General features: G+C 45.5%; 1 protein-coding gene across 1 annotated transcript in view; it reads left to right on the top strand.

Moving 5' to 3' along the window:
• The window catches only part of TBX15 (T-box 15), a 162,755-nt gene that overhangs the window by 46,261 nt on the left and 91,859 nt on the right, over positions 1 to 24,635 (top strand). The window contains exon 7 of the mRNA XM_015416481.1: positions 23,757 to 23,970. Within this exon, the coding sequence (XP_015271967.1) occupies positions 23,757 to 23,970 (214 nt within the window). The remainder of the gene's footprint in view (positions 1 to 23,756; positions 23,971 to 24,635) is intronic.

The following is a 24,635-nucleotide window of genomic DNA, read 5'->3' as shown; positions in this document are numbered from 1 at the left end:
AACCGATCCCTGCTGCTTGGAGAACAATGACAAAAATGGGAGATGGTCAGGCCCCGCCTGGAGGTTGGCAACCCTAACCCCTCTGGCTCTTAAAATACTATAAAAGTTATAGAAGACAATTATAGGAATTATGGAAACAACAAACCATTGTTATTAAGTATTAAGGTGTTTTTAAGAACCCCTATTTATATGAAAAAGGAACAAATATAAACTAGAGGTTAAAAATTGTACTCAAAATGCAGAAAGGAAGATGGAGGAGCGTATATGATTTTGGAATGTGTTGCTCCAGAATCCAGTGCCATTTATATCTTTGTTTAAACTCACTATTCCAATTTTCCATTTAGTGGGAATCTGTGAACCATCTGTAGGAGTGGAACATGGAATCAAAGAGCAGCTACAGAGGCCCAGTTCTGCAAATGAGGAAGCCCTGCTGGAAAGGGACAGGAAATGATGTCACGACCCACGTTTGGGCCTTTTCCTGTTCTTGGAGAAAGTGCTGCGGAAGTAAATCTCTCCTAGCATCTCCCCTAGGGCCACCAACTTCTCCTGCTGTTTACAATGGGTCTCCAGAGGACCAAGATCAATTCCCCTGAAGAAAGTGGCTGCTTTGGAAGGTGGACTGTATGGCACTATACCCTCTCCTCCCCAAACCCTGCCCTCCCTGGACTCCACCCCCCAAAATCTCCAGGTATTTCCCAACCCGGAGCTGGAAACCCTAATCTCCCCTGTTGGTAGTTTTCTCAGGGGTTATGCAGATACTTGCATTCTAGTAAGTTAACCGAGACCAATTTCACACAAGAGCTGCGCCACGGTCGCGCCTCCCTTTGCCCGGCTTCTATTGGTCGATTTCCCACTCGAAGCCGCGCGGCCACATTTTGACCCGCGGCTTTGCCCGATTTCCCCCGCAGTTTCGTGATCCTCAAAAAACAGGATCACAAAACCACGGGGAAAATCGGGCGAAGCCACGGGTCAAAATGCGGCCGCGCGGCTTCGAGTGGGAAATCGACCAATAGAAGCGGGGCAAAGGGAGGCGCGACCGCGGCGCGGCTCTTGTGTGAAATCGGTATGTGTGTCTGGTGCTGTGAATAGCAACACTTGAATTTACAGGCATTTGCTAGCTCTTACTCCGCGAACAGCTGATAATAATGAGGTAAAGCTGTGTGTTTATTGTACCGCTTCACACGATGCAAGGCTGAAAACTGGCAAGCTTGGTAGACGATGAAGAAGGCTGACAGGAAGAAAGTAGACTCCTTTGAAATGTGGTGTTGGAGAGTTTTATGGACGTCCGTGGACCGTCGAAAAGAGAAAGATGTGGGTTTTAGACCAAATCAAGCCTGAACTCTCTATAGAAGCTAAAATGACTAAACTGAGGCTCTTGTACTTTGGTCGCATTATGAGAGGACAAGAGTGACTGGAAAAAAATAATGTCAGGAAAATGAGGAGAAAAAGAGGAAGACCCAGCATGAGATGGATTGACTCATAGAGAGAGCCAGTTTGGTTTAGTGGTTAGAAGCACGGACTGTAATCTGGGAGAACTGGGTTTGATTCCCCACTCCTCCACTTGCAGCCGCTGGTGTGACCTTGGGTCAGTTACAAGTTCTTTCAGAGCTATTCTCTCAAGGGCAGTCCTCGAGAGAGCTCTCTCAGCCCCACCTACCTCACAGGGGGTGTCTGTTGTGGGGAGGGGAAGGGAAAGGAGATGGTAAGCCGCTCTGAGACTCCTTCGGGTAGTGAAGGGCGGGGTATAAATCCAGTCTCCTCCTCCTCCTTCTGTCAAGGAAGCCACGGCCCTCAGTTTGCAGGACCTGAGAATGGCTATTGACAGGACTTTTTGTAGGACGTTAATTCATAGGGGTGTGTGGCCTAACATGCAAAGAAGTTCCTGCTACAAAAAAAGTCCAGGGTTTTGACAACAAACAAAGTAAACAGAATAAGAAGCAAAAGGTGAGTGTGGTAACATGGGGGGTGTGACCTAATATGCTAACGACCTGTGATGTCAGGGGTGTGGCTTAATATGCTAATGAGTTTCTGCTGTTGGGTGTGGCCTATTATGCTAATAAGTTCCTGCTGGGCTTTTTCTACAAAAAAAGCCCTGGTAGCATTCAGAAGATCATTACTCACGATAACTTGATACTTTTTCTACAAAAAAAGCCCTGGTAGCATCTCTTGGTAATCCTCACTGGAAGCAAAAATCTCATGCATCCCTTTACAGCAGAATATGTCCCACTGTATGACATAAAAATGAATGCGCATAAAGCTCTCATTTGTGCTCGTTTATATGTACAACATTCAGTGGTGGTGGAGGATGAATTCATTTCTCAACCAGTTATTTTTGTTACTGGCTCCAGTATTCAGTTTGTCGTTGTAGATTTTCCGGGCTGTATGGCCGTGGTCTTGGCATTGTAGTACCTGATGTTTCGCCAGCAGCTGTGACTGGCATCCTCAGAGGTATAACATAGAAAGATGGAGTGCTCTCTGTGTCAATGTTGAGTTAAATGGAACTTTTAAAAGCAATCACAGAATTACGAGGACTCAAGGAGAGTTAGTTTAAGGACGGAAGTTGTTTTTTGGTCGTGGTGATGATGCCTAGGGTTACCCTATTTGTACATTGCTAGTGTTAATACAGGGAAAATATGAAAAGAGGTTAGAATTAGGTTTCGTGGTAGCAATAATTAGAAACTGCGTTCATTGAAAACACAACCCCGAAGGCTGGGAATTGGGCTGGCTCTTTCACTTAAAGAAAATGTGTCGGAGTTGAGGATCCCACTAAGATTGCTGATAACCCGGAGAAAAACATATAAAGCAGAGGTCCGTCAGTGACTGTTCCTGTCCGGCACTCAGCTCCGTCTGAGAGCTGAACGCTTTCTAGGAGGTGATCAACGCACAGCCAAACTGAAAAGACTTACATCATCTTTATTGAACTTCAACTGCATTCAGAAGATCATTACTCGCGATAACTTGATAGCTGGGTGAAAAAGTTACATCTTTGTGATTCAGGTCAATTCTGTAGCCGTGCTGAGAAAGAGATGGGTTCCCCCCTCTCCTTGCGGTAAGGATAGACAAAGAAGAGAACTATACATTCCTATCTTCGGCCTCTGAGCTCAGGAAATTACTCTTGATGAGCCAGTCAGAGGGATGCTTTTGGGACACCTAGCTGAGGGCTACAATTCCCAGGGGCACCTGCGCTTAGAGACACACAGCAGTTTTACTGTACTACTATTACCTACAGTTAATGCTGACTAGGGGCAGCACAGTGGCTATTAGCCGTAAGGTATAGATGGAACACTATGCCTGGGGCAGGGATGCTCTGTATTCTTGGCGCACATCCGGAGAGAGCTCCCGGAGCCCGGCGGTGAGGTTTTTTTACTTGGCAACCCTATGTAGGCTGCACCACTATAGGCCCAGGATCATGACAGGAGGCAACAGTGGGAGGGCTTCTGGAGTTCTGGCCCTGCCGGTGGACCTCCTGATGGCACCTGGGTTTTGGCCACTGAGTGACACAGAGTGCTTCTTCTCTTATGTTCTTATGAAAAAAGTCCTCTTTAAAAGAGGCTTAATGGGATGCTATTTAGTTACTTCCATCCCACGAAAAGCTTTACCCGTCCATTTCCACACAAGCGTCCATTAAATGGACATTCCCCGCACCACCACCCAGACCTTTCGGCAACTCTAACCCCCTACTCTCTGACATCTAATTTTCTGTGCAGACAGAACAGGTTCTTTTTTGGTCCAGGGGACCAATGTGAGCCCCACCCCCACCCCCAGCAACCTGATGTAGTCCTGTCCAACTCGGCAGATTGGTAGGATACAACTCATTGTTATTATACAGGTCCCCGCTGCAAGGGGGTTACAATTGAATGTTTGGCAGAGGAAGAGGTCAGAGCCGGCAAAGGGAATGCGATTGGCAGGGATTAGAACGTTCGAGCAACATGCTTAGTAAAAAAGTAGTTGATCAGAAATCTTGTGGGAGACTGGGCGCTGGATTAGATGGACCTTCGGCTTTGTCCAGAAGGACCCTTCGTATGTTTCTTCTTATGTCTTCTTGTGTCAGAATGATAATTATTATGTTCTGTCGAGTCTGTCAATCAATTTTGGCAACTCCTTGTGGCTTTTTTCAAGGCAAGAGATGAGCAGAGGTGGTTTGCCATGGCCTTCCTCTGTATAACAACCCTGGTCTTCCCATCCAAGTGCTAACCCTGGCCAAGTGTGCGTAGCTTCCAAGCTCTGATGAGCTGGGCTAGTCAAGGCTGTTCAGGCTGCTTGTGTCAGAATAATATACGGGGACAGAGAGAGTTTGCTTCAGAATAAAATCCCTTTTGTTCGTGGTTTAGGATCAAGTCGAGAAAGCAGTATGTTGCCTCCTGGAAGGCTGGGGAAAAGCAAGTAAAGAAATATATATACCAGAGGCTCCACAGCACTGCTCTTGTGCATCTCCTATTAATTTCTGTGGTGTTTATGTAGTAGAATAAATATTGCACTGCCTAGAGCATGCCTTTGGTCGTTCCTCTTCATTCAAGAAGTCCTCCCAGTGAATTCAGCTCTAACAAACTGTACCCCCGTCAACCTAGGGTTGCCAGTCTTCAGGAGGTAGAAGGGAGTATAAATGCTGTGTAGCCCTAAACTGCTCTAAAATAGAAACTTTATTAACAATGTTATCAAATGTCTAAAAGAAAATACATATAACAATCAATGTGGAGGTATTCTCCAACTACAGCAGTTACATTTGAGTTATCACCTTTGTTAATATTATCTCGTTTATGTGGATCGTTATACACCAGACTGTGAACCATTTGGGTCCATGATAATCATGTGAAATTGTCCTTTTTGTGACATCATGGCTTAGTTCAGACTGGCAACTTGAAGCCGGAGGGAGTCGTGGCAAAAAAGAGCCAGAACGAACTGTTCCGGGTGTTCCCGGTCACACTGCAGCAACTGATGCGGGGAGCACACCAGGAGGAGGTGCAAGGGAGCGTTCACTCTGTTGGCCCGGAGGCACGGCTGTAAGGCGCGGCTTTCTTTATTCGTAATCTGGAGATATGCGCTCATGCATAAGAAAAATGCGGCTTTTGGCGTTTACACTTTGTTGGTGCAGGAGAGATGCGGGATAATCGCGCTTTCCAGGGTTTGCTACCGCTTTCACCAGGTATCTTTTAAACTCGGGAGCGAATACGGGTGGGAAACGCCAGACAGATGTGCCTGTGTGAACCGCCCATTTAATCCGGTTGTGTAACGTTTCTGAAATGCGCATATATCGGGGCAAACTGCCAGTCTGAACTCAGCCGATATATTGACTGACACAAATATATTGCCAATATATTGACTGACGCATCCGGAATCCTTGTCTCATGACTAATGTGTATTATTGATTCCACGGCTGCATACAGAGTCTGGAGCCACATTGTTGATGAAGACGTTTACAGCGTCTCTATAATTGTTTATACATGGATTTGTACTATATGGCTCCTTCAATTTTATGAGCCGGGTTTCATTTACGATTTTTTTGGCTGTGTGTGTTGTACATTGATTGTTATATGTATTGTCTTTTAGACATTTGATAACATTGTTAATAAAGTTTCTCTTTTAGAGCAGTTTAGGGCTACACAGCGTTCATACTCCCTTCTACTGATTTGGCTGTGTTCCCGGTCTTTTTGTAGTCTTCGGGTGGTGGCTGGAGATCTTCTGGAATTACCGCTGGGTTCTGGATGAAAGAGAACAATTCCCCTGGAGGAAATGGCTGCTTTGGAAGGTGGTCTGTATGGCATTATACCCAGGGGACATTTTGTAGAAAAAGAGGTGCAGGAGCTCATTAGCATAACTCATTAGCATAACTTATTTGCATATGCCACACACCCCGACATCACCGGAAGTGTGTCAGAAGGCAACACCCACCGCTCAGGCTCCACTGGACTGTTTTGGATTGCTAGCTATTGGGGGGGGGACATGCAGATCTGTCCTCACAGAGGAGGGAGAGCTTGTACCTGAATAAAACGTGGTCTTAAAGGTGCCACTGAACTGTTTTGGGCCGGGGGCCGGCTCTGTAACTTACCTGGCTGCTTCTTGCTCTGACTGAGGGCTGCTGGGAGCAGGGGGTGGGGCTTGTTGCATGTGCCCGCCCCCCTGGGCTCTTTACTGCCGGAGCTCTGCTCCTGTGCGCTCCTGCAGGAAACTGACCCCTGATTATACCCCACTGAGGTCCCTCCCCTCCCCAAAGCCTTCTCAGGCTCCACCCTCAAAATCTCCAGGAGTTTCACAATCCAGAGCTGGCAACCCTAGACACTGGGCCTGGACGATGCCACTGTGATAGAGGAGGAGTGTTTGTTTCCATTGGAAGTGGCACCATTTTATCAGTACTTCTCAGAGGCCCACATGGTTCTCTTGACAACACAGCAAAGGAAGTGGGTTTATTTTTTTGGAACCTCGCAGTAGGGTTGTCACCATCTCTCTTTCTTGTCAGGGCTGGGAAGGCCCCCTGCCTTGCAAAAGAAAGTTTTCTGTTGCCCAGCCGGGAAACCCCCCCTGCTCCCTCTTAAGCCCCCCCCCCAGCCTCCAAGATCTCGGCTTGCTCACGTCTCTCTGATGTGAAGGGGAGGGCCTGCTTTGGTGGACTGTTCTGAGGTCTCTTGAAGCTGCAACCAGTTGGGGGGGGGGAATGTATCTGAAAGCAGCGCAAACTCCTCGGCAGTTTTGCAGGTCTGAAAGGGGCTTTTGGAGAGGAAATCACTTCTGAACAGCAGAGTCTGAAGTTGGTAATTTAATCGGGGAGGGCCACGTCTCCTAGTGGGTCAGTGTGACTTCCCTGAGTATTGATTCTTCCACACTCCCGCCCCCCCCTTCCCACCCGTCTGTGAAGCCATTGCAAAAATGCATTAGGATATTGAAAGCAGAAACTTCTGGTTGTATGGTTTGGATGAAAGGGAAAGGGGGGTGGGGTGGGGGGAATGTGGCACGTTTGCCCATCTCGACTTATGCTGGAAAAGTCACGTCAAGCCTATAAACACTGCAAGATGCGGAGGAGTCGAAATGCAAAGGCAGGAGGATACCCTGCTGTGTTTCTCCTGATCTTTCCATCTGGGCCGCAAGAGGAGGAGAGGGAGGGAGGGAGGGAGGTCCAAGCGAGAGCAGCGGGATCCCTTTCAGAAGAGATACAGCAAACTCATAAAGCAGCCGATTCCATGATGGCCCAGCACAGAACAGCAACAAAAATCTACGGATTTTTCTTTAAAAATAGAGAGACCTCCCCAATCTCAGAACCCTGCCTGTTGCTCTCCAGGACTTTATTGATTCCATCAATGCCTTCGGCTGTCATCGGACAGGTCCAGATTTTCCATGCACGAACACAGGAGGCTGCCTCCACTATCTTGCCTTTTGAGCGGATGCTAGACGAATGTTCGGAAGGAGGACACCTCCGAATCCCAGCATGGGCAGAGGGTCAGTGACCAGTTAAGAGAGTGGCGTGCTAGTAGAGCTGCCAGCCTCCAGGTGGGGCCTGGAGTTCTCCTGGAATCACAACTGATCTCCGCATGACAGAGATCAGTTTCCCTGGAGAAAATGGCTGCTTTGGAGGATGGACTCTGAGGCATTATACCGCACTAAGGTATCTCTGCTCCCCAAACCCTTTGGTCCCCGTCCTGTACCCCCCCCAAATCTTCAGGAACTTCCCAAGCATGAGTTAGAAGCCCTACATACCAGAAAGCTCTGCTGGATCAGACCGACAAGTAAACTCATCGAACATCCTGTTTTCCAAGGAAGCCAACAAGATACCCCTCCAAAGGCCTACAAGCAGGAGCAGAAAGGCCAAAGCAATGTTATTCAGAGGTATATTTAGGCTTGCCAAGTCCCACCGGGGGGGTGGGGAAATCCCCGCCCCAGAGGCCCGTTCCCTTCCACCGGCGGATCGGGCCCGGGGGAAACCCCACCCCGACATGCGCGTCACCCGGAAGTGACGTAACCACGCCAGGCACACTGGGGGCGGGGCCACAGTCATCCGAGGGAAAACTCTATGGTTTTCCCTCGGATGGTCGTGCCCCCGCCCCCAGCGTGCCCGGCATCGTCACGTCACTTCTGGGTGATGTGCGTGCGGCGCGCGCTTCAGACGCCGGGTGGGAGTCCCCCGCTCCGGAGGGATTTACACTTGGCAACCCTAGGTATATTACTTCTGAACAGGGAAGTTCCATCATGGCTAATAGATGTTGGTGTTGTACATATTAGATTCCATGTCAAAAATGAAGTCAAATGAGGAGGAAGATCTATGTTTTATTTCAATTAACAGAAAAACAATTGGACCAAATAGTCCATCCAAAATTGACTACTTTCTTCTCAGCACATTCAGGAAATATGCTTCAATTAACAGGAAAACAATTAAACCAAATAGTCCATCCAAAATTGACTACTTTCTTCTTTTTCTTCTTCATCTTCTTCTTGAACATATTCTGAACATATTCAGGAAATACACAATATTTTATACATGGACTGACTTCATCAAGAAAACAATATTCAAACAGCATAATTGGTTACAAAAGACAGTGGTAATTTGAGTAATAATCCTCTAATTGGCCAGATTTAAAGAAACATATATCTACGTCAATCTAAGTGTTTACTTAACCTAACCTAAATGATAATGGGCAAAAATTCTTCATATGAGACTAAAATCTTATCTGACCCAGACATTGAAAGGTTTGTCCTAAGAACTACAGAATCATGAACTTTGTACCTATTATGTTGTCTGCTAACAATATCAGACCTACAAGAGGAAAGCCGTGAATATAAGAGGCCTTTCTAACATCCTAATAAACTATTACTTAAAGAATAAATCTATAAAAACCAGAGAAATATGAATACGAACAATCAAGAAGAAAAAAACCTATATATAAAAATCTTTATATTCCCATTCATACTACATTGGTGAACCTATCTTTTGTGAATTTGACTAATCCTTGGTTATTGCTAGATCCTGTGACCCTGGGTTCCGTAAGTAAACTCTATCTTTCTCAGATATATAAACTTCCTGCTGTTTGTTCTGAATCTACTGCTGATCAACTTCATTGGGTGCACCACTCAGGGTTTCGTGTTTTGGGAGAGACAGAAAAAGTTCTTTCTGTAGCCACACTTGGCATAATTTTATAGACTTTTGTATTGTTCCCCATTAGTATTTTTTCCCTCTGAAAAATCCTTAATTTATATTTCTTTGTTCATAGGAACCCTCTTCCAGTCAATTTTATTTATTTATTTTTTTAAAAAAACTGGGATCCAAAAGGGGAAAGGGAAAGCGTATATTCAGAAATTATAAAATATCATGAATAGTTGCATACAACAAGTAGAATCAACTGTATTAATAAAAATACATTGTTCCAATACAGAAGCAGCACTTTTCTACAGTATTCAGGAATAAATTCTCTCTTTGAAATAAGAAACAAAATATTTCCGAATATTCAGTGATAGTCTAATAAAAATAAACGAAATCACATCTTTAACAACTAAACAAATTTCTACACTAAGTTTAAACCATCCTCAAAACCTGTATATTGTCTTAATCATTTATCACATTATAAGTCTTGTTTTTACTAAATGTCTTAAATACTTCATGAAATATTAAATAAAGAGATTTAAACTGTAATCAATATAATTGTCACCTTTTATATACTATTCAGATAAATTCAAAAAAAATCAAGAAATTTAACTACTCCCATAATATGAGTAATAGGCTTGCCATTTCTACTGAAATTCTTTCAGTGGTCTTTTATTTATACAGTTAGTTTTTCCATTGTCATGTACTCAGCTAATTTTTCTTTCCAAATCTCTATTGTGGGACATTCTTCTGTTCCATTTCATTGCAAATGTTACTCTGGCAGCTGTCAACATGTATCTGAGTAGGTCTTGTGAAGTTCTTTCTATATTGTCTGGCAGAATTCCCAATAACATAGTCTCTGGTTTCATCAGGAATTTAGTTTTTAAAATACTTTGAATTTCCTCATGTATATTTTCCCAGTATCTCTTCGTCTTGATGCAAGTCCACCACATGTGATAAAAGGTTCATTCTGCTTCTTTGCATTTCCAACAGGATCCTTTGTCATTCTTATTCATATTTTCAGTACCTTTTGGAGTGACGTACCACTGGTAAAACATCTTATACCCTCTTGATAATTTTGGTGGCTCTTCTTTATAGTTCTATGGTATCCTTTCAGAGATAGAGTGACCCGAACTTTACACAGGATTCCCAATTTGACTGCACCGTAGATCTGTATTATGGTACTAACTATTTTGTTTTCAGTCCTTTTTCTTATAATCCTTAGTCAGTTATTTCCAGTTCAGATAACATCAAAGCACCCAACATTGCTCAGGAAAGTCAAATTCTAGAAATTAAGTAAACCTATTCCTTGGTTTCAATCAATGTTCCCTCTAAGGTGTGGGGCCTTGTGAGCAAAAATTCTACTTTGTGGGCTACTGGCATTAAAGTTGTGAGTGAGCGATTTGGCTACTGCATAGATTAGTTTGCTCTGGAGCCATCCTTCCTGAGCTAAGACAAAAATGTGTGAGCCAGAGGCTAAAAAACTATGAGCTAGCTCACACTAACTCAGCTTAGAAGGAACACTGGTTTCAATACTTACAGTTATTGTCCTTATTCTCACTCAAATGTAAAAATTTTTTATCTACCTCCTCAAATGATATAGACTTGGTAATACAAAAATATTCAGAAAATAAAAAGGAAACTTATCAAAAATGCTACAGTAGATAATATCCTACATTATCAAAATACATGGAATAAAATGATACCGTTACCTACTGACATAAAAGTTTGGCAAGAAATCTGGGCATCGCCCGATAATAGATCACCAATTTTTAATGTACACTTTCAGTTCGTCAAATTGATGACCTGTTGGTACTTGACACCTCAGAGGTTATACTGTATAAATAAAAATTACCCGGAACTTTGTTGGAAGGGGTGTACAGAACCTGGGACATATTTCCATTGTTGGCGGACTTGTCAGGTAATTCATCCATTCTGGAATAAAGTTCACCAACATATAAAAGACATCTCTACTATTGGTTTACCAATCACTCCTGAAATTATTTCTTTTACAATATTGGCTGGACAGAGAATGCTCAGACTCCACTTGGAAGCTAATTTATTATTGATTTCTGCTCAGCTAGCTATAGCCTCAAAATGGAGATTGCTTAAATCCCCCACGATGTCAGAGTGGTATGAGCAAATTTGGGATCAGTTTATAATGGGGAAAATAACACACAACTTAAAAAAATGAAATCTCAAATTTCACATTATTCCTTATTTACAGAGATGTGGCTCCCTGTATTAAGCGCTTTTTTTTTTTTTTTTCTGAATGTGACATCTTACCTAGCAACTCAGTGTATGAGGACATGATTTTTCTATGATAGTTCATATTTGAATTTGAAACATGGCTTGACTGTTTACCTTTTTTATTTTGTGTATTTGTTACTTGGTTATTTATTATGCTTCACTGATTGTAGATTCTTGACTTGATAATCCTGTGAGATTTGACACGGAAGGTTGTTATTTCTTTTGTGTTCTAATTTTTGATTATTTTTGTATTTTGATTGTTACTTAATATGTGTATGCGACAAATTTTTTAAAAAATATATATATTTTTTAAGGAAAGTCGAATTCACTGTAGATGTGAGGGTTGCTGACTGCCTGCTGCTAGTGGGCAATCCCTCACCACTGTACTCACCTTCTTAACTCTGACCAACTTGACAGTGGGAGGAAAAAAATAGGTGGGGGGGGGGAGCTAGCATCGCTATGACATCATATCCGGCTGAAAACTCTGGTGCGACATCAGAGCCTATCACAATGCTCTAGGATTCTACCGATCTCTGTGAACTTGACTAGAAATCATATTGTTTGTTGGGGACACCCTTTTCCCAGGGCTTCATCCGTAGAAAGCTCCCAAGGTTGCTGGTGACAGGCTGGTGACCTTCGTAGAGACTGACCATCCACAAGGAAGCAACATTATTTTTCATGCAGACTACAGTAGAATGACCTTTGAGGATACAGAAGTTGGCTTCCCTTATAAAGACCAATATAGATATGCATTTATTTCTTTTCAATCCCACGTCTTTCCTCACTGGGGACTCAAAATGTTTTAGAAAAAACACAACAATACAATCAAGGCTACTTCCACACGGGGATTCTCTGTGTTGCTTTCATTGCTGCTGGAAATCTAGAGGTGTGTGCATTAGTGATGGAGTGTTCACTTGTGGGAGCTGGAAACATAGAGACGTGTGCATTAGTGGTGGAGTGTTCACCTGTGGGAGCTGGAAATCTAGAGACGTGTGCATTAGTGGTGGAGTGTTCACCTGTGGGAGTTTTCTGTACGTGCCCCTCCATCTCCCCACCCCGCCAACATTTCCCTTCCACACATGCTCCCCAATTCAATTCAAATACCTTTTATTGGCATACTCTCAGACCACGGTTGTCACAGCTGTCGTGGCATCCTGCCAACCCTTTTGGGGGGGTTCTTTTCTTCCTACATGTACTGCAGTGCGATAATGCTGCTATTAAAATTTGGAATGAAAATAGATCAGCGGAAATAGATAGTTATAGCATTACAGCACAGGAGCACTATCAAATGCTATAGCACTATAATGCCATAGCAATTACTGATTCTTTTTAAAGCTCTCCAGAATCCCTCTTGTGGTGTGGCACAAAAGAAATGCTGGGGAAATGGTGCCTGCGAGGGGCTGATGGTGAGAAAATGGCACCGGTGGGGTGGGACCTTTGTGGTTGTGGCAGCTAAACTCCGCAGCTATTGTAGGCGAATGAGAAACTGCTCCCATAACGTCCTGCTCCTGAGAGAGATCCCAAAATAATTCCTAATCATTGGTGTTCTTCTTTATTCACTCCATATCTTCTGGCTTGGACTCTCTCAGGATAGTTTCTAATGAAGCGATTCCATCTGCAAAAATTTTCTTGGAGTTTGGGGGGGGGGAGATGGCAGCTGGCCCCCTTTGCTATTTTTTAAAACATGCACAGTTTAAAGAAGGAAGGCTCTCCCATGGGATTGGATTGATATGGTTTTGGCAGCTGTAAATTGCTCACAGCATGCTGCAAAGCCTCTCCTATGAGAGATTTTCAGTTCCCTTGAAATCTCATAGTTTAAAAAAAACTCTCTAAAGCCATGCAGGAGAACAGAGCAGATGTGTCTTTCAGCTGGCTCGTGCCTGCCGCCTTTATAGCAAGACTTTTACTGGCCTGCCTTGCTCTGCTGGTGAACATGTATAGGAGGGGAATCACGTGTGTGTGTGGGGGGGGGGATGTGAAATGCAACAGAGCATAAGCTGTACTTTGCAAACAGAGCTGCAAGCCGCCAAGGTCAGGTACTGGGATCTAAATAACCAGAGGACCAAGAATCCCTTTATGATACTGGTGAGGAAAAGCATGATTGCAGTTAGACCAGAGGTGTCAAACTCATTTGTTATGAGGGCCAGATCTGACATAAATGGAACTTTTTCAGGCCGGGCCATGGGTGCCATAATTCATAATGCCAGATACCGGAGATATAAACTTTATAAAGGACAGCGGCTGGTGAGCTCCGCGTTGGTGTGTCCTCACTGCAAGGCCCCGTGGGCGGGGGGTGTGTGTGCAGAGGAAAACCCACGTGGGTGGATGGAGAGGCCTTGGTGCAGCGCTGGGCAGATGCTCCCACGCTGCCTGGATGGGGGCAACCCCCTTCCCCAGCCCGCTTCCGCCGCCAATGCTGTGAGCCCAGGCCCAGCCACTGAGTCGCATGCTCGGTGGCAAGACTAGGTCCCTGATATATGGAAGAAACTGTTGAAGAACCCCCCCCCCCCCATGGGCCAAACCACAGCCACTTCATGGGGGTGTGTGAATATGTCAGTGGTGCAGGCCCCAGCAGAGGAGCATCTGCACCCCCCCCCCATGTGCAAACGCTGATCCATCCAGGACAGCATGCCCTGGAGCTGCAGGCCAAGCGGAGAGGCTTGTGACCTCGCCTTGGGACCCTGAGCCAGCATGAATGCGGCTGCAGTGGTTCCCAACTTACCGGTGAAGCTGCCACTGAAGCGAAGAGGTTCTGCTCAACTGCTGAAGATGAGGTTGTTCGCTGTAATGACGCCACAATCGGAGTGGCTCCCCCCCCCCCCCCCCCCCAACGGCCTCCCGTTCCCTCCCTTGCAGGCTGGATAAGAACCCCAGGCGGGCTGGTTCTAGCCCCCAAACCTTGTGTTTGACACCTCTGAATTAGACTCACCCAGGTAAATTAACTTCTAACAACGGCAGGAGTGCACCTCAAGGGGTTTTTTTTGTTTTTGTCTTTGGCAGATTTAACTTTGTTCAGGGCAACACTGCCCCCGCCCTCCCATTCTGTTGGCTGCTGTAACCACCATGCTGCTGGAAAACTGGGCAAACTCAGTGAAAGCGAGCGGGGAATCCTTGCACCGGAGAGAGCTTTAGTTTGCTGTGGGGTAGGGAGAGGAAGCCTGTTCTTTATTCATGCTGGTCACATGACCATGGAAACATCTTCGGACAGCGCTGGATCTTCAGCTTGGAGATGAGCACTGCCCCCTAGAGTCAGACACGACTAGCTTTTGAGCAAGGGAAACCTTTACCTTTACTTACAATATTGACAGGGGTTTTTTTTCCATTTTAAGACAGCTCACCCTCAAAAATTGATAAAAAATCATTACAATATTACAACGGCATCTTTAATGCTTATTAATATAACAATGATTCAATTTTAATTTTATTTACTCAGTTCCATCATCCCAAATATGAGGCACAACTGTATGACTCTAATGTCATATCTAATCCTTTCCTCTGAAATTCTTAACAAGATTTCCAGCTGTCAGAAAAACGTTTTTTACAAACATTCTGTCATCTCTCAGAGGTGCAAGATCTGATAATTTTGTAACACCTTGTGGAGAAACGCCATTTTATACCTATGTTTAAGTTGGTGTGGGCCAGATAGGTGGGGACTATCAAACCTGAGGTAGGCCTTGGCCTAGTCTCCTCCTCATTCCCCCCCCCCTCCAACCAGTAGTCAGAGGGCAGCTCCCTAGAGAGGACAGGAAGTCCATCAAGGCTGTGAGGAGATCTGCCCCAGAATGCTGCAGGAGGGAGAGCCACTTCCTGGGCGGGAAGGGCTGTGGTATATAGTGGAGCCTTTGGGCGGGAAGCCAATCTGTGAGAATTGAGGTCAGTCTGCCTGAAGTCTGGAGCCAGTCAGGCTGTCGGCCGGAGTCTGCAGGAGGCAGAGGCCATGTTGGGAGTTGTGCTACTCTAACCTCCTCCAGTGAAAGCAAGTCCTGTGCCTGCCCTGCAGACCATCTAGACAGGGTATGTGTAGTGAAGGGAGAGATGGAGCGATTTATTATCCACCTTTATTTTGATTCTTCAGTTCACTGTTAATATACCTGTATATAGTTGAGTGATTTCAAAATAAATTCTTTTACTGTTGACCCTGAGAAGTCCCTCTGTACCACATAGTTCCCCCAGCCGCTTGGACGCGCTAAGAGTGGGTTGGGGACTCCCTGAGGAGGAAAACAAGGGCAAAATGGTCAGTTGCCAACTCTCCAGGGGAGCCCCGAAGATTACCAGGAAGCCCCGAGGTGGGTTCTTAGCAACAGCAGAGGAAGGTTAGGAGGCTGTCCCGCCTAACCAGAGCCCAAGACAGGGACAGTGGTGGCAGCAATACCCGGAGGCAGTGGTGAAAAACTGCCCTCTCAGGTGCCAGGTCAGGCAAAGGAGGGGTGGGCAGAGCGGGGTCTGCCAGCGGACGCGGGCCCGTTCCGCCACACACCTCATACTTTTTGAATCCAGAATTTGATAGCGAGTTGTTTACTAGGGGTGGGCACAAACTGGAGAAATGTGATTCATTTCAGTTCGTGGCATGCTCGGTTCGTGATCATGAACTTTTAAGAGTTAAACGAACCAGTCTGGTCCATGAGGTTCATGATACAGTAGAATGGCTCCCGGTGTGCTAGAGATACCAAACCCACTGGGGATCTCTGGCTAACTCTCCTCTACCTGCCCTCTGATTTTGGTGAGCATTGGGTCTATGGGGATTGAGTTATGGCCCCCAAAGAAGGTGTCCCCATTCTCCATTGTTTCTAATGAAGGTGGGAAAAACAGCAAAAAAAGCAAGGGAGACAGAAGCCCAGCAGAATAGAATCAAAGTCCCAGAGAATCTCTGCAGTAGAAATGGAAGGTGGGGAGGCATTTTTGTAGAGTGCCCAGCAGTACCAGTGCAATCACAGAGCGCCCAGCAGAACCCAGAACCACTGGCATTGCAAACTTAAAAGGGCTGATCTCAAAGCAGGGAGTCACAAATCCAAGCAAGGAGGGATGGCATTTTGCAAGCTCTGTGCAAGAAAATGGGAAGTGAGCACAAAGGAATGTAGAAAAGGGAGGGGGAACCCTCTTGAAACTGACATGAGTAGTTTGAAACTGACAACAGTGTTTCCAAGGCTGGAAAATTCTGCCCCCCTATTGCTTTGAAGTTTTGTAAACATTTTGGGTGATTTCCCACAAGCGCTGCTCCACGCTCACTCCTCCCTTTTGTCCCGACGGTACGTGTCAATTTCACACAAGCTGCTGCGCGGCCACATTTTGCCCTGCAGTTTTGCGCGATTTCCCCCACATCTACTCAATCCTCAAAAAACAGGATTGAGTAGATGCGGTGGAAATTGCGTGAAGTTGTGGGGCAAAATGCGGCCACGCAGCAGCTTGTGTGAAATTGACATGTACCATCGGGGCAAAGAGAAGAGTGAGTGCGGAGCAGCGCTTGTGGGAAATCACCCATTTTGTTTGAGCAGAGACTGTCTGGAAATGTATCCATTCACCAACAGGCATCGAACCTCCAAGAACTGCTTGGAAATTTGTGAAAAGGTCATGCCAATTGACCTGCCACAAACTTCAGTTCGCGAACCACAAATTGGCCAAAATCCATCATGAGCTTTAGTTGGTGAGCCAGTTCGTGCCCATTCCTATTGTTTACTGTTTTTCCAGTTTTTCTCTACTAGCAATTTTCCAGCTGTGGTCATGTCAAGAATAATCCTTATAAAAACATTTGGACTATATGCGTAAACTAGTCCCAATAATGGGATCTATTACATTAATTGGCAATATTAGTATTGGCCCTAATCAGCTCAAACAAAGCTGAAGAAAGTTCCTCCCATGCAGAAAGTGAGTGCATTGGAGGTGGAGGGACTGCATCCTTCAGCTATGAAAGAGGAACGAGTAGATTTCCTCATCTCATGTGCATCCATGGAAACAAATGTGTCGGTGGACAAGCTGGAAGGATGTGGGTCACAGTTACAGCCTGGAGGGATGTGAAGAAAGACCCTTTGCACACTTTCTGGTCCAGTGTGTACCTTAGGATGGTCTTAGTAGGTAGACTTGGGTCCCTAGAATTGATACACATCCTAGGGGGAGACATTTAAAAGCCTGTGATTTATGGGGCCAAATAAACTGGGGGACTCTGGCCTCATTTTGATATCCTGCCCTGCATAAATGTCTTGCCTTAATGAAAGGGGTGTGTTAAGTGACTCAGCCCTGCCACTCCTGCCAGATATGGTGGTGGGAAGTGCTGCCGAGTTGCAGCCACCTTATGGCGACTTCAGTGGGGTTGACAAGGCAAGAGATCAGCAGAGGTGGCTTGCCCTTGCCTGCCTCTGCCTAGCAACCCTGGACTTCCTTGGTGAAGTCCCATCCAAATACTAACCAGGGCTCATCCTGCTGGGCTTCTGAGATCTGGTGACACAATCAGCCTAGCCTGGGCTGTCCAGGTCAGGCCCCTGCCAAATATAGTCCCGGATGAAGCCTCGTGGCACAGTGTAGATTTGGGCAAAGCTCGACTGGCTGATCTGGAAACTGGTTCACAGTGGGGTGGCAAGAAGACAAAGGACGGACTTTTTTGCACAATTTTTTATTTAATTTTTTTATTTTGAATAATATCTTTAACATAGTGACAATAACGTATTCTATTTTGAATAATATCTTTAACATAGTGACCATAACGTATTCCATTGAATTATGCATCATTCATTATCGATTACATAAAAATGACCAATACTTACACATGAACAGGAATAATCCGATAACATTTGATGTTAAACATGTTACACAATGTGACAGTGAAATACACTGTGTTATGTAAATATAGGTAGAATATAACTAAAACAGTTTTTAATTAAAAAGAATGTTTTACTAATTAACATTTACATTGGGACTTTTTTTCTCCCCTGGAAGAGTGCCTAGTGACGTTTCTGAAAGCAGCCAGAATCTCCACCGCAACCAATGCTCCCTCTAAGCTGTGGGGTCTTGTGAGCAAAAATTCTACTTTGTGAGCTCCCGGCATTAAAGTGATGAGCGAGCAATTTGGCTGCTGCACAAATGAGTTTGCTCTGGAGCCATCATTCCTGAGCGAAGGCGAAAATGTCTGAGCTGGAGGCTAAAAAATGGTGAGCTAGCTCACACTCACTCAGCTTAGAGGAAACACTGGCCGCAACACGTCCCCAAGAAGAGGGGCCAGAGTAACTGTGGGAGCCCATCGCCAGGTGGAAGCAAGCTGAGATGGGAGCGGCCAAGCATGGCCCCTTATTTCTTTTTCACAGCAACTGGGAAAGGCATGTTTAAGCAGCACACGTGTTGCAAGGGCCCCGTCAACTGTCCCCATGCTTTGCTAACAGGGTGGGGAAGGCGATGTGCTTCAGTTGCACCCCGTGCTGCAGAGAGTGACCACCTTGAAGGTGTGCCCAAGCTCAGCTATTCTTCCTCCCCAGAAGCAGGCCCGTAGCCAGGATTTTTTAAGTCAGGGGGCCTTTAAATTTATTAGGGGGCACTGGCTAATCAAATAACCCAGGGGAGAAGGCCGTGACGCCCTGGGCTGGATGGGAAGTAAGGGGGCCTTGCCAACAAGTCGCGGGGGGGCTAGCCCCGAGATGCCCCACTGTACCTACGGGCCTGCCCCAGGACCAGCCTGGACCCCCCTCTGGTTTCTGCCTCCTCTCTGGCTCTAGGGTCTGTGTCTCTGTCCCCACGAGCCAGCTTTGCCTTAGCTTTCCAGTGATGGGACACCCCCTCCACCCTCAGCCTCCAGCTCTACCCTTCAACAATCTTAGTACCTGCTAGGGGTGTCTCTCATCTGATGCTCCTGGCTAGAGAGGTTGGACTCTTCTTTTATCAGAGGTGTCCGGAAACGTGTCCTACTGGAGTGTGCTGCCACAGTCACAGACACGATTTTATTCAGCCCCATGGAAAAGAGACACAAAGAAAGAGAGAGAATCACAGAAACGTCTTTGCCAAGAGCCCCGAAACCATGATAAGAACATAAGAACATAAGAGAAGCCAGTGTTGGATCAGTCCAACACTCTGTCACACAGTGGCCAAAAATACCAGGTGCCATCAGGAGGTCCAGCAGTGGGGCCAGGACACTAGAAGCCCTCCCACTGTTGCCCCCCCAGCACCCCCAAGCCTTACTACTCCCCAGTACTTACAAATACTATGTATATAGTATTGTATATTGTATAAAATGAATCGTGTATAAAATAAAAAAGTGCAATACATACAACATGTGAAGATTATAAATACATTTCATAGAAAAATACCATCTTTGTTTCCAAAGCCTTAGGAACATTCATCAGTGGGAACAAAGTCCTTATACAAAAAGTTCATCAAATGGGAAGAGACTTAAGGAGAAGAAGATGCGTTTCACACTTCATTAGTGTATCCTAATTGGAAGAACGTCTGGTCCTGCTTGACATTGAGACCTGCTAACACGATGGCCAGCATGAAGCCGTGTTTCAAAGATTTTTTTTCAAAGCAGGAAAAGTTTGGGATGCAAGCAACATATTTTGCAAATTAATAGCAGCAAATCAAATGTGAGAACTTTCACTGACTCAGCACCCTTCCCACGGAAAAAAAAGAGGCATGGCTCATCAAGGGACTCGTGGGTTTGGGGACTGTTGGAGGATCTGGGTTCGAGTTCTTTGGTAATTTCCCTACGAGCTTGTATTCTCAACTCCCAACTTCCAAGGCAGGCAATCTTGTGGAGAATAGGTGATTTTATGAGGAGTTATAACTATAATTTCTTTGTATAATTTTCTTTAAAAAACAACAACTCTGAAACATGCCAAGTTGTGTTGGCTGTTATAGAAGGTAAATATAATGAGGTGCAGCATCTCAAGTTAACTCACATATGTCATTTTGGAAAGCACCTCTAAGGGTGGCAAGAGGAAATCTATGTTCGTCTCGACGTATATTTTAATGAACAGTTCTCTGAGACATCTGATTAGTGGGAAGAAATCCAGGTGGGAGAATTCCAATTCTAAGAGTGGTTACGAACATCTAGCAAGGAGTCTAGAGCAATCATCTTCACCAGTGTTCCCTCTAAGCTGAGTTAAGTGTGAGCTAGCTCACGGTTTTCAGCCTCCGGCTCACATATTTTTGTCTCGGCTCAGGGAGGATGACTCCAGAGCAAGCAAATTTCTGCAGTAGCTAAATCTCTTGCTCACAACTTTAATGGCGGTAGCTCACAAAGTAGAATTTTTGCTCACAAGACTCCACAGCTTAGCGGGAACATTGACCTGAGAGTGCACTGGGAGATGGAACAAGGATTTTGTGGACTCCACAGCTTAGCGGGAACATTGATCTTCAACCACCTGAGAGTGCACTGGGAGATGGAACAAGGATTTTGTGTCAAGAAGTGAAATTGTGCTTTTTGCGTCCCTAATGGATGATGGTTGGAATGGAAATAGGAAAAATGTATGGACTAAAGAGCAGCCTGAATAGTCCTGACTAATCTGAGCTTGTCAGAGCTTGGAAAGTTAAGCAAGGTAGGCCACGGTTAGGGCTTGGATGGGGGACCACCTAGGAAGACCATGCAGAACAATTCAGTGGCAGATCACCCCTGATCATCTCTTGCCTTGAAAACCCTATAAAGGAGCCACCATAAGTCAATTGTGACTTGGTGGCACTTAATTATTATTTATGGTCTAAAGGGGGGGGGATATGGGGATGTGGAAATGTCATCGTAATATGTGAATACTTACAGATTAATATGTGAATAGTTACAGATTAATATGTGAATACTTACAGATTAATATGTGAATACTTACAGATTAATTAATAAGCCTTTCTCTTATTTTTCCTACCCGGATATACATGGTGGGGTTTGACTCTAGGGCCAGTGGAAGATCCCAAATGCTCCATAATGTTCCCTCTGTATTCAGCTCGGGGTGGTTAGAGGAACAGTTTGCAGGGAGTTCTAGTTCTGTCTCGACTTTCTCTGTTGCTACTGATTAGCTTTCTGCTGGCCAGAATGTGAGCTTTGCCTTATTGTCAGCTTCCCTCTTCACGGAGATTCAAGCTCCTTCGTTTTAATTTCTCACAGGAATGCTTCTCCCGAGTGAGCTCTTGGGGTGATTACATGATTGCCTTCGGTGATGGTTCTCTCCTGTGTTCCCTTGCTACTATCCTCAGGTCTAAGTCCCCTGCACCTCAGTAAAAACGTCTCGAGACATTGCCACACATCCTGTTGGGGAGCTAAGGCTTCTCCTGGGGGAGTTAGCAACTTAGGTTTTCATTTGCCAAGTGAGCTGTGTAAGTATCTGGATGATCCTACTGGAGCGGCTGTGTTTCCTTTCTGATGTGTCCACCAGTCCAAAGGGCATCTGCTTGCTGGGTGAGGCTGTGAACTTCAGGGATATAACATCTACTGGGCGTAGCATGGTCCTCCCTACAGTTTCTATGTATTTAGCATGTTCTACATTTGGAGGCCCGAAGTAGTGTGTGTGTGGGAAATAGCCCATTTGGGGTGAATCCTAGAGTGTCATGCGCTAGGATTTGCCCCAAACTCTATGGTTATGCCACAGAGTTTTGCAAATCCTAGAGTCACGCTGGCATGGTGATGTCACTTCCCGGTGTTCACTGGCAGTGGCGTCGTGCAGTCAGCACATCATTCCCTCCCATCCCTGCCCCCTTCCTCTCCCACTGGTTGCTAGCCAATTGGCTGGCAACTCTACTATGGAGAGAGTGTAGGATATAGCTTTACTGGGGCAGTGCTAGGATTGGTGATGAGCTGGTTCCTGTCTTAGGTTGTAGCAGTAAGATTCTGAACGACCATAAAGCTGTCAAACGGGAAGCCTAATTTCCACATACGATGCAGGGTGTGGAGCTTTCTTGTTGTACTGGTGTGGTAGGTAATCAAGTGTGCAGTTAACCTTTTGTAGGGGTTCTCTAAGATGATGCTGACTACAGCCAGATCCCTGTACCAGCGTTATAAAGGATATACCATATTTCCTATCAGCACAGATTACTAGGGGGAATGGTGAGGATCTTGAATATTTCCCTGGATTTTTTCCCTTATATCTCTTTGTTACTGAGTTCAAGCTAGAAGTGTAACATTTGTTTTAGAAAATAAGTGGGGAAATCTGGGTGGGGGGAGGCTGGGATATCCCTGCAGGGGACAGGTCCTTGCACATCTCCCCCCACAAGGCAATGGCCTCGTTTCCCCAAAAAAACTATCGTCGTAGTTCCTTGTGAGAATGTTTCTGCATTAAGGACTTCCCAGCCCAACATAAATGTTCGATATTTAGCTGAACTTCACGCCCAACATTCTGCGTGGGGGTTTTTTTTGGTTTGTTTTAGGGCCTCTCTTTATATCCTAATTCCTCCCCCTCCCCAAAGTTTAGGTGTCTTTTAAAATAACGGTTACTTTCCCAGTAATTCTTTCCATATGTTTAGCATCTTCCTCTCTCCTTCGGCAGAGATCCCCAGAGCGGTAAAGCTACGTGGTTATTTTCTTCGGAAATATCATTGTTCCAAAAATTATAATATAGGAACAAATAGCATGCAGTTGGAAAGAGAGCCCTGCCAGAAACCTAGACCAGAAGGCATCATTCATTATTCTGGAGGACAAACACACTCACAAGAAGGAGAAGTTCTTTGCCCAAAAATATCAATTTTTGCACAAGCAACATTCGTGGTGTGACATATAGTTAAATGTAACATCGTAATCTCACTGGTCCTGACAAACCTTGGATTGAAAGTAGGATCTGGACAAGATTTCTCCCTGTCTTCCCCCCAACCCCCCGTCTTCAACTGGTGTGCTTCATTCTCCTGCACCCCACTGACGTTTATTGCTATTTATATTTTATATTGTGGGCACTTGTATTCAGCAGCTTTAAATCTTGACTGGAATACCAGATGTCCCACTGGAAACAGAACACCAGAAAGCAGATTGTGAATCTAAACAATACTTCTCATGGACTAAAAGAGGGGCAACTGCGTTTGTCTAATTTCACCCCATAGGAGGTGCGGTGGCTCAAGTGGTTAAGACGCTGAACTGCAGGCTGTGGAAAGCCGGTAGTTCAGCAGTTCGAGACCCGAGTGTGCCGCATGATGGAGTGAGCTCCCGTCTCTAATTCCAGCTCCTGCCAACCTAGCAGTTCGAAAGCAAGAAATTGCAAGTAGATAAATAGGTACCATTTCGGTGGGAAGGTAACAGTGTTCCGTGTGCCTTGGCGTCTAGTCATGCTGGCCACATGACCACGAAAATGTCTTCGGACAGCGCTGGCTCTTCGGCTTTGAAACGGGGATGAGCACCGCAACCCTAGAGTTGGACTCGACTGGCTTTCAAGGAAGGGAAACGTTACCTTTACCTTAATTTCACCCCCCCCAACATCCACTTCATCGTTTCTCTTCCTCCTTTGGGGAATCTTCAACAGGGACAGAGATTGATGCGATGTTCTTTCTCATTTTTCAGACTCAGAGCAGAGCACGGGGTCAGACACTGAAGTGCTGGCCGAGAGGACGTCTTGCTCGTTTGGCTCTCACCCTGACCTCCCGGCCGGTGGCTCCCTGCCGCAGCCGCCTCCTACCTCGTCCATGGAGGAGATCCAGGTGGAGCTGCAGTGTGCGGATCTTTGGAAGAGGTTCCACGATATTGGCACAGAAATGATCATCACTAAAGCAGGCAGGTAAGGTGGACGCCTCAGTGGAACGTCATGACTTTCCCTGCGCTGTGGCATTCCCGGAAGAGAAGGGCCTTCGTAGAATAGGGGGTTGTGTCGGCACAATTTCAGGGTCCTCAGATCTGAACTTGGATGTGGAAATTTCAGTCGGTCTCCGCAAAGCTCACTGGCCTTGAAGCTGTGGAATGCCTGGCAGAGCATTTTAGATCGGGACACCCGTAGGAAATACGAACCGCCTCCATCTGCGTTAAACTTTCTATATTTCATCACTTAGCTCGAGCTATAGCTGTACCCGAGCAGCTGCTGACATCTGGGTAATGTTTAATTTAGTTTTCTGAAAAGTGATGTTTTTTTAAAAAAATCCTGGTGTCTCTTCAAATTTTCATTAGCTTTGGTGCCGCACGACTGGCTGGCATGAGGCTTTTTTAGCAGTGATTTCAACGTATTTTTCAGTAATTAGCTATGAGGTGCCAATATATTTTTCAAAAAACACATTTGGGCCATCTGGAAACTTACCCAGATCCACAACTTCATTGAAAATGCACAACTGAGTTTTGGGGAGGCAAGAAGACTCTTCTGAGCCACAACAGTGACAGAATTCTTTCTTTCTTTCTTTCTTTCTTTCTTTCTTTCTTTCTTTCTTTCTTTCTTTCTTTCTCTCTCTCTCTCTC

Source organism: Gekko japonicus, unplaced genomic scaffold (genome assembly GCF_001447785.1).
Source record: "Gekko japonicus isolate JY-2015 unplaced genomic scaffold, Gekko_japonicus_V1.1 scaffold2305, whole genome shotgun sequence".
Taxonomy (NCBI): domain Eukaryota; kingdom Metazoa; phylum Chordata; class Lepidosauria; order Squamata; family Gekkonidae; genus Gekko; species Gekko japonicus.
Note: the sequence above shows the minus strand (reverse complement) of the source record. Positions and strands in the feature narration are given on the sequence as shown.